Here is a 10,821-nt window from a genome sequence, read left to right on the forward strand (position 1 = left end):
ATGGAGGAGCCTTTGGGGAATAACGATCACAGCCACTGTCCATCTGGCACCCACAGGTTGGCAACTCCCCTCATGAGGAGGGACCTATTTTTCAGATGCAGGGACTGAGGGTCCCAGAACTCACCTACGATGACTCAGAGCTGAGATTCAAACACTAGCCTAACGACTCAGTGGCTGGGACAGGGATGAGGACAAAAGGAACATCCCTCAGGCACGGCCAATCCTGGGGAAGGACAGGTGGGCCCAGCTTCGTACCAGGACACTATTAGACGCCATCTCCTCCACACATGTGAACTCGCTAACGATGTAGGCCAGCAGGTACGTGGACATTACAGGCGTGGTGTGGAACTCAGTGACGTTCCAGGTGGGGTCTTCCGTAAGCGGGACACTGGGACCTGGGCATGGAGCATTCAGGCATGTGGGCATGCACCCTCTCCCCTGCCCTGCACCCCAGCCCTGGGGTGCTGGCTTCCCAAGGCTGCGTGGCTCCAGAACAGACCCACTCACCTTTGGGCAGCATGTTGGACAGGGCCGTGAGGTTACTGGGGTGAATGAGGGTGATGTTAAACGTGGCCTTCATGGCCGGCTCGTCAAAGCATGGAAAGGATTTCCGGGCATCTGTAGCCTCCATCTGTGTCGTGGCCAACACCCTGCCAAACCAGGGTGTTAGACGGTGTGCCGGCAGAAATGCCGGCACCCACAGCAGGGGTAGGGAGCCAAGTGCAGGAAAAGCCTAGTCCCTTCCCTCCCCGCCTCCCCCACGCAGCCTCCTACCAGAGCCAACAGGCCAGCTGGCTCTGGGAGATAGGAGCTCCTAGACTCAGGGTCAAAATCCTGGCAGGCTCCATCCCTGTATTAGCTGGGAGACCTCAGGCACATTTCTCTCCTCTGAGGCTCGGTTTTCCTATCTATCCAAGGGGGCACCTCTACCATTATCCCTGACTCTCTAATGTGGGGTGGGGAGGTCCTCAGGGAAAGGGTTTGTAGCCTTGGCAGCTGGTCCACCAGAGCTGTGGATGGAACACTGGGCCAGCTGAGGGCTCCAGATGGTTCAAAGGCATCAAACCCAAGCCCTTCCTCGGCCCCAGGCTCCAGCCCTGCCTCAGCACTGAGATCTGCCCCCGCTGGGCAGACTCAGCTCCAACTTACTTTTTGACATCGCCGTCCGTGTACTCGCTGCGGTAGAAGCCTGCCAGGTCATCAGCCAGCTCCCCCTCAAACTCACTGTCCATCTCGTACAGGCTGCCTGCCTGCAGCGAGTCCTTGAGGTGCACCACCAGGTACTCGGTGAGTTCTACCAGCTCAGTCCTGTCGATGGCGGGGGCCTGGGAGCTCCCCACACCCCGCAGGACCACCCTGTGCCCTTCCGTGGTGGTGTAGTTGAGCTTCTTGCTATGGATGATGATGACGTTGGTAGGCTCCTTGCAGATGAAGCGGACAGTGCTTGAGCCCTTGAAGATGTACAGTCCATTCTCGTTGGGGGTGAGGTAAGGCCTCAGAGTCACCTGGTAGGACTCAGGCGCCAGTGTCTGTGGGAGGCGGTATTGGTTCCACGGCTCGCTCTGGTCCAAGGTGGTGGCCACGGTGGTGGCGGGGCTGGTGGCAGGGCTGGTGGCGGGGCTGGTGGGGGCCTGGGAAGAGTTCTCGACATTCTTGTTCTTCTCCTGAGCATACACAATCGACAGTGCGATGATGGTGCACATGGCTGCCACGCCTAGGAGGATGGCCAGGATGCCCAGGGACTTGGAAATGTAGAAGCCCTTGGCCATGGTGAGGGTGAGGAGGGAGCTCAGGGAGGCTCACGGCAGGCAGAGAAAAGAATGGCTTTGGGTCAGGCTTATATCCCAGAGAGGAGGAGTCCCAATGGCCTCAAACTGGGCAAAAATTAACCAGGGCTCAGACAGGCAAAGGTCACTGGACTGGGCAAGGGCGTGCTCTGCCCAGGCTCCGGAGAAGAGATCCAGGAGCAGTCCACCTGCTGGGAGCAAAGTGTCTGGTTAGAGGCTGTAGGCTGCCCTGGAGCCCGACAGACCGACCGACCGAAGGCTGAAGGTTACAGGGTAGGCTGCGGGCCCAGAAGAGTATGGGAGTGACCAGGTGCCACTGATCTGTGTTCACGATGCGACAGTGGGGACGGAAGCAGGAGGACTGAGGTTAGATCAGGGAAGGACTTCCCAGGACCAAGAGGTGGGAGACAAGGGGATAGTCGGTTTCTGGGCCAAGAACACACTGGGTCTCCCCTGCGGTCAGCTGCTGGAAGGATACCTGGCTCGAGCTCCGCGGTGACACGCTCCCAGCCTCCCCTGCGTTCCTCCTGAGCAGGGCGGATCCCAGGTGCCCCGCCTTTCCCTTCTTGCCAAAACCTTTCTCCTCAATTATCAACTCACCAAGAAGAATAAACTGTTCTATTGCTTTTTTAATAGAGAAGACTGGTGGAAACTAACCTCATCCCAGCAGTGACCTTGGACAGGTAGCTTTATCTGAGAACTCTTTTCTCATAAATAATAATAGTATTTACCTCTGAGGTTTGATGGACAGCTTTAATGGGAAAACATATTAAACACCACAGAGTAGAACCTAAAAATCATGCCCTCCTTTCTTACTTGGAGTTCACCCACTGACTCTTCCTATCCTTGGTAGAAATGAAGATATTGCTTCTCATACTCAATAAAATATGTCCTTAGAGAAAAATGATGTTTCATCTGCCAGTCCAGTTTCTCAGACCTTGATACCACTCACTGACTCACCCCCACATCCAACTCCCCATTCCTCGCTCTCACCATGTCCTTGGTCAAAGCCACGCTCATTGTTTCTGTGGACACTGCTGTACCCTCATGGACGCCCCACTTCCACTCAAGCCCCCTCAAACCTGTTCACTACACAAATTGGATCATTATTTTCTACTACTACTTTAAATCTTCCTTTTGGTCTTGGAATCCAGACTAAATTTTCTAAAGGAACCTGCAAGTTCAGGTGCTATCTGCCTGCCCACTGTCCAGCCTCATTCTCACCATACACCCCCGTTTCGGTTCTCCAGCCATTCTGGCCTTTATCCAGTCCCTTCACCACAGGACCTTTGCACATACTATTCCCGCTGCCTGGGTCATCTTCTTTCCCTTCTTGCCCTGGTTAATTCCTGTTCATCCTTCAAGTCTTGCACCACGAACCTCTTCTTCAAAGCCCTATCACTCAGCACATTTCCATTTGATCTGTGTGGTTGATGACTTGAGTCCTACCTGTCTCATCAATGGACCGGAGGCCCTGTGAGGGCAGGGCCTTGGGCTGCTTCTGGCACATGCCTGGCGTATAGCAGGTGCTCAATACATACTTGCTGAGTGAATGAACACATGTCTGAATGGGCATCTCCACTTCTGTCCCTGCCCTACTGCTGCCCTGGGAGAACTACCTGTCCACTTCTCTGAGCCCTTTTCCATTTGTGGCACACACACGTAGGGGGTGCCAAATGTGTCTCAGGACTCATGTCCGTCTGCCCCATCAGCTTATCAGCACCTTGTGGATCTCATTCATCTGCCACTCCCTGTCCCTGAGACTGCATGAAGGCTTGGTGAGTAAATATGTACATGAACTGGATGGCTGTATACGTGAATTCATTTAGGCACGAGTGCAAGAGTGAATGACTGCCACCTGTCATCTTGCCAGCGGAGACCAGAATCTGAGTGCTGGGTCTTCAGGAGAATCCTGGGTGCCCACCTTTCAGATGGAGGGTGCTCTGAGTCCCCAGCATTTACCCCTTTCTCTCTGGAGACCTGCCCCCAGGGCCCTGGTCTGGGCAGTGTAGACGTCCCACTGCAGTGACCGGCAGCCACTCGTGTCAGGCCTGGGCTGACGCCTAAGGGACACTAGTAGGAAGTCAAGTGCCCAGGGCGGGGCTGCAACTTGGGCATGGTGACAGAGGGAACGGTGACACTCAACAGTGACATAGCATGTGCTCCCAGTTCCATCAGGGCTAGAATTTTCCAAGGGAGGCCATCTTTATAGTACCCCCAAAGGCTGGCACCCAGGACACATGCATTCTCCTGAATCACGGTTTGTTTCACCGTGTCCCTGACTAGGCCTGCAGCCCCCTCCTACCCTTGCAGCAGAAAGACCCACAAATCCGCTTGGCCTAATCCCTTCTCCAAACAAAGAAAGAGGCCCCGCCTGGCCCACAGTGTCTCTTCCTGTTTGCTTTGGACACAGACCACGGCCCAGCTGCCTGGAATATTTACTCTTTTGGAAAGGGCCTCTGGTCTTCAAAGTTGGCACAGCAGGCAGTCCACTGCCCTGTAATGAGAGGTCCCTGCTCTGGGCACAAGGCCAGCCCAGGCCAGGGGCACAGAGAGGCGCATATGCCACAGCACCCACACCTGTAATACTGAAAAGGGCCGCCTCCTTCAGCCCTCTGCTGCGGCACAGGCCTGACCATCTCCACACGCCAGCAGGTAGTGGTGGCAGTGCTGCCCTTCCCTGGCACCCAACCCCGTCACTCAGCCCCGTCACACATCTTGGCAGAGGACTCTTCCTCTCCTGCTCAAGCCTGGTCTCTAGCTCCTCACTGGCCATGGAATGAAACCTCAATTCTGCCTTGAGCCTCAAGACCTTCTGTGAACTCGACCCTCTGGCCTCTATTTCCAATACCCACTGTGTCTTCAGCTGCTGGCATTTTTTTCATATCTCTGTGCTTTCGCTCATCCTGTTTGGGCTGCCAAGAGTATCTTTCCTCTCCCTCCTGTCAAACTCCTACTCATCCTCCAAAACTCAGCTGTCACTGCTTTCTCATGTATGGCAGCCCCTCTGTACTTCCCTGGCTTCTGGTTTATATCTCTATCACAGCGCTTAGGAAAAGGCCATCTACATGTTCAAAGCCTCCTAAACCTAGGTACCACAGAGGGAAGGCTCTGTGACTTCGTATACCCCTCCATGCCTAGCACAAGTTAGAAGCCCAATAAATGTTGGCAAAGTGAACGATAGTGTCTACAATCCTTTCCGTGGCTTATAGGTCTGGCGTGATCCAGCCCCTGCTGATTCTCTGGTCTCATCTAAAGCCCTCTACCCATGTCACCCTCTCTCCTCTGCCCTACTGGCCTCTTTTGGTTCCTCAAGCCCACAAGGCTCTTCCCCCCGCCAGTGGCCCCACACGAGCTGCTCTTTGGGCCTGGAAAGCTTCTGTGTTTCCTCAACTCATGCTAGAGGCTCGCTTCAGTGATGCTGGCCCAGGACAGCCCCTCCAGCACCCCTGAGACTCTGAGCACCATGAGGATAGTATCCGACTCCCCAAGCACCAGGGACACAGCCGGCGGGTGACACATGCTCGTGGAACCGATGTATCAACAAGAAAATGAGAGACTGGTGGTGCAAGATGAATCAGCGTGAACTCAGCCTCTTGATCCTCGGGACACGTTTCCCCTCCCCCGCTACTCTCTTCAGGGTCCTAGATTGTGCACACCAACTTTGCGAGTTTGGCTGTATCTGTGATCCTCCTGCATATGGTTTACTTAATATTTTTCTTTAAATCAATTCACTACTTACCCTCCTTCTGAGTAATAATGATCATGGCATCATGGTCGGATGCATTACGTATATTTTTTTCCGATATATGATTCAATTCCTGACTAATGATTTAAAAACTGCTCATCTAAAATCATCTTGTATAGTCGCAATCACTTTGGGAATCACTGCTCCATTATGCGTGATTCTGGGGGTGGCATCACCTGCAGGTTGTCTCTGGAGTGGGACTTTTCTGCAGGTGAAAAAAATGTTTGGGTTCCCTTTCCTGTTTGTCTCTTGACACGGGAAGAAACCAAGTACCTCCAGCCTCATGTCAACCAAAGCAGCCTTCCCATGGGTTTATACAATTCTGCCCTATCTATGTCTTGGTTCGGAGAACAAAAGTTCCTCTAAATTAGGAAGAAAAAAATATCAAGGTTGACAATGATCAAGCAAGAGAACATTAAAGGCGGAGCCACATATGCAGACGACATCAACTGAAATAAGGCAGCTTTGTCTCAGATGTGACGTTGCCCAATGTTCAAACATGAAAATATCAGTCCCCAGGGAGGGACTGTGGTGGGGAGAGCTGAGGACCAGCAGTCAGGCCAAGTACTGTGCGATCCAGGCCCCTCACCGATTGCTGGGTGCACTGATTGCTGTTCACACTCACTCAGCACCGCTTCTACATCCTGTCAGATGTAGGGCTGGCTGGGTTGGGAGGTAGGGGATAACCTGAAGCCCACATGTCTGCTCTGAAGGTGCAGTGAGTGGGGGGTGAGGACAAGGCTGGGGCTGGGGCCCCAGTGTAGGGTACACTCTGACCCCTCAGGCCCCTGGCCTTCTCCAGGCTTCTGAGGTCTCCGCCCACAGCTGCATGAGGCTGGGCCTGAGCCAGACCCCAGGGTGCTTCCTCTGGGAGCCTTGGACACTGTGCATCCTGTGAGAACCTTAGAAAGCTCCCTGATAGGAAGTCAGCACCTGTCGTGGCCCCTTGAGCCCAATGCAGGGCACTCAGGGGGTAAGGAACAGAGGGGCCCTTATGGGGTTGGGGAGGTACACCAGCAGTGTAGGAGTCATTCTAGGCTGCAGATCCTGCAGATCCTGATTATCCCCCAAGATAATCACCACCATTTGGCAGCTGAGGAAACTAAGGCACAGAGAGGTTAAGTGGCTTGCCCAAGGTCACACAGCTAGTTAGTGGTCAGTGGCAGGCTCTACAGGCTTAACTACACATGCTCCTAAAGCATGTTCCCATATCGCCCCCTCCCTGCGTCATCTACTGTGCAGTGCCCAGGAGGGTTAGAGACCACTCACTCACTTTAGTATAACAACACATGATACCAAGTTACAAAAGGCAGATCTGGGTGGGGTGAAAGGTTGGACCATCTTTTAGGGAAACTGGGTCCCTTCTTCTGACTAGGCACAGTAAAGGGCAGTAGTAGCTGATGCAAGGAATGGCTGAGAGACTGGAAACCTGGTGGAAGCCAGCTAAGAACGCCCTATCCCCAACCAGGACCGGGAGCGGCGGGTGGTTCTGGGAAGTGGGACTTCTTTTGAGCAGGGGAACACTGAGGCTGCTACCAGACACAGGCCTGTGGAGGACCCTGGCTCTGCTTCCAAGGGTGCAGCGGGAGCTACTGTAGGGTCTCTGATGACAGACCCAGGCTGGGGGTGATGCGTGTTGGCCAGTGTGGATGAAGGCATCAAGGGGCCTTGGTGTGAGCAGTGGGCCCACTATCCATGCCATCCATCCCGGACTCTCGAGCAGCCCCCAGCAAGGAGTCCTGGATCTTCCATCAGAGCCACAGCCTAGGAACTAGGCCCAATTCTAACGCCACAGCCCCTTCCCCCGCAGAAACCCCTGACTATCTCCTCAGAGTGCTTACCATAGAATTCTTGAAGCAAAGGGGCTGGAGACTTGGGCTGTGGGAGTGGCAAAAAGCTGGGCCCCACGGGCCGGCCCGGAGGCTCTGGCGAAGCACAGAGCAGGGGGCCGCACTGCCTTAGGCAGTTAAGCCTGCTTCCCCATCCCTGAAATGGGAGCAGCTCTCAGGCAGCCTTCTTCCACCCACAGTCCAGCCTGAGACTCCAGGACTCCACAGGGGACTTAGTGGACTACGGCTGGACATGGGCCCAGATGCCAGCCCACTGCAAGACAGGTAGGAGTCACCTGCCTTCCCCAAGCCCCCTGCCTCCAAGGGTAGGGGCCGGTCTTCGGGCGCATTGGAGGCCCATCCCCACTTTCTCTTTGCCATGCCCACATTCTTCCCCCCCCCCTCACCTCACAGGTCTACTGCCCAGCCTCAAGAACAGATGACCTGAGGGCCCATCAGATCGAAGACTCCAGTTTTACAGGTGCATATGCCAAGGCCTGGGAGCTCCAGGTCATTTAGACACTAAGCTACAATCAGACCTCTGGTCTGAGCCCAGGGCTCTGACCACCATCTAACAGGGCCTGGCTGCTGTGGTCCCCAGGCAGGGATGTCAGGAGGGAATTCAAATCATGAAACCCTAAGGCAGGGCCGACGTGCACACCACACCCTGCCTGTTGCATTGCTGGGGTTTGGAGGTGCAGCGAAAGCACCCCACTGGCCCTGTTTGGAGGACCCCTTGCCAGAATAAGGCAGGCTGCAGTGGGAACCTTGATCTGTCTCCCACTGTCAGAAGAGTGCCCCACAATCCTGGAGCTTCGGTTCCCAGATGGGGAAGCCCACATCCTGATATGGAGGGTGCAAGGAGCCAGACAGTAGGATTGCAAAACGGGTTACTGAAAACAGGAGCGCCCTTTCCTCCTCTCAGAGGGGCTGGGGAGGGCTTTGAACAGAAGCAAAATTTCAGAGGTGAAGAAGAGGCCCCTGGGCCACTTCTTGCTGCCTCTCCTGCTCCGCCCCACTCACTATGAGACTAAGCCTGCAGCAGTCACCAGGCAGGTACCTTTCGTCCTACCACCCAGCCCCAGACCCCAGCAGGGTGCAGTCGGCCCCACCAGCCGGGTCTCCCCACCTTTCCTCCCCTAGAGTCTCCAGCAGCCCCCTCCCCGCCCTGGGCGCCACCTCTCCAGGTGGGAAGTCTCCTGCCCTGACTGGGCCAGATCTCACCCCCGGATCTTGGCCAAAGGAATTCTTGGCTCTTCCGTCGGCAGCAGACATGGGGTGCCCTGCGTGCACTGGTGTTGGATCTCCTGCTTCATTCCGGCCACAGCCCCCCCGACCGCCTGTGCCCCCTCCTCGGAGCCCCTCCATCGCGCTCCACTTGCCTTGGCGGCGGGAGCCTCCTCCCGGGACAACCAGCCTTACTAGGCACCAGCACGGCTCCACGAGGACCTGACTCCTCCTTTCCCCGGCTTTTTAAAGGGAAGTAACCTGACCCAACCACTACTCCTCACGGCTTAACCCCTTCAGGCAGCTCGCAGCTGCGCCCGGACTCCCTCGCCTGCCTGCCGGCAACCCCAGAGCCCCCAAGGTTGGGGAGCCACCCCCCAATGGCCCGGGCCGCGGGGCCCAGAGTCATTCTTTGGTTCCTGGTCTCCTGCGCCCCTCCCCTTCACCGAACCCCCTGTGGCCCAGCCACAGGGCCCCGCCCCTCCACATCTGGACCGCATGTGCCACTGGGGGAGAGACAGAGAACTTGGCCCTTGTAGTTGTGGGGGAGAGACCCACGCATCCAGATAGCACATCTTCCCCCCACCCCAAGATGGGTGTTCTGGATAACTGAATCTTGCCAGGAAATAATCTAACTCCCGTGAATGTGGAGGCTCACTGGTAAGAAGGCAGGAAAGGACCTGCACCTAGCAAATAAAATGCTGGGAGGGAGCGGGGGCAAAGGGCTTCTCACCCACATTGCGCTTCCGGAGGCAGGGCCCTCCTCTGAGCATCTTTCTCCTGAGCAATGCCAGGTATCAGTATTCCGTTCTTGTGGCTGCTGTAACAAGTCAACACAAATTCAAAACTGCACATTCCTTATTTTGCAGTTTTGTAAATCAAGTCCAAGATGGGTCTCACTAGGCCACATTTAAGGGTGTCTGCCGGGCTTTCTTCTGGATGCCCAGGGAACGCCCGTGTTTGGCCTTTTCCAGCTTCTAGAGGCACCCACATCCCTTGGCTTGTGGCCCCTACCATTTCCACAGCCCAGCCTCTTCGGTCTTTCTGACATCACATGAGTCTGACACTAACTTTTCTCCTGCCTCTGCTTCACCTTTTAAGGATCGTGGTGATTACATTGTCCATTACAGTTGGACAATAAAAGATAATACCTCAATTTTAAGGTTAGCTGAAAGAAAAGCAATTTTAATTCTATCTGCAACTTTAATTCCCCTTTGCGGGCATTATTCTGCCTACCATAACCTTCAAGATGCCTTCCAGACTCTCAGCTTTAGAAGCAAATTTAAGATCACCCAGACAAATCAGCTCTTTCTCACCCATCGGAGATCTGTGGGACAAGGTCAGCACTACACTGAATGATCCAGGCTGGTTGCTTTCTGATGGACTGCTTTTATTATACTTCATTTGCTCTTTCTTTGGAAACTACGTGGTGGGCCAGGGTGCCTTCTATGAGCAGCTTTGCTTCCCCTTCCTCATTTGCTGCTGGGCTCTTAAAAGCCAGGCTGCACTTTATTGGAATATGGAATTGTGTGTAGGGTCAGAGAAAGCAGACTGAGTGAGACTCCAGTAACGATCTGAGGTCGTCCCTCTCTCCCTCCAGTATCATCTGGCCTGACCCCTCCTCCAGCATGTTTGACACAATCTCTTCTCTAGCTGCCATACCAAGGAAAGACTCAGTCAGGCTAGGAGAAGAACTTCAACCCTGGTTCCTGCCTCTCTGCCTTAGGCTCTGAGGGCATCTGGAGAGGAGTAAACGTGCCACCTGGCAGAGTGTAGCCTGACCTTCTGGAGGGCAGTATGAGGACACGAAGTTACTTTCAGGCATTTAGTCGGATGAAATAGAATATTTATGGAAAAGGCTTTTCACTGTATTATTATTTATAATTCAGGAAACTCAGATATAGCCTAAATGTTCAGCTACATAGATGATTGATTAAATAAATTATGGTCTTCCTATATGATGAACTACTATCCCACCATGAAAAACAAATCATGTTTTCTAAGTACCCAATGAACCATGGTAGGACTGAAATGAAATCCTAGGGTGGGGAAGTCCTTTCTAAATATTATACAAAACCTAAAGCCTAAAAAGAAAACAATGATACACTTTACTACATAAGTCAAAAAAAAAAAAAAGAAAAAAAACAAACTTTAAACTGGGAGAACATAGGTAAAGGGCTGATTTCTCTAATACATAAAGAGCTCCCACAAATCATTTTAATACGAACCA

General features: G+C 53.9%; 1 protein-coding gene across 1 annotated transcript in view; it reads right to left on the bottom strand.

The window, feature by feature from the left end:
• ANPEP (alanyl aminopeptidase, membrane) overlaps positions 1-1,974 on the bottom strand; it is a 16,427-nt gene extending 14,453 nt beyond the window's left edge. The window contains exons 1-3 of the mRNA XM_006905350.3: positions 1,150-1,974; positions 508-650; positions 256-395 (exon numbers count right to left, since the gene is read on the bottom strand). Of these exons, the coding sequence (XP_006905412.1) occupies positions 256-395; positions 508-650; positions 1,150-1,769 (903 nt within the window). The 5' untranslated portion in view covers positions 1,770-1,974. The remainder of the gene's footprint in view (positions 1-255; positions 396-507; positions 651-1,149) is intronic.
• Between the last annotated feature and the right edge of the window lie 8,847 nt (positions 1,975-10,821).

This window comes from Pteropus alecto, unplaced genomic scaffold, assembly GCF_000325575.1.
Source record: "Pteropus alecto unplaced genomic scaffold, ASM32557v1 scaffold60, whole genome shotgun sequence".
NCBI classification, from domain to species: Eukaryota; Metazoa; Chordata; class Mammalia; order Chiroptera; family Pteropodidae; genus Pteropus; species Pteropus alecto.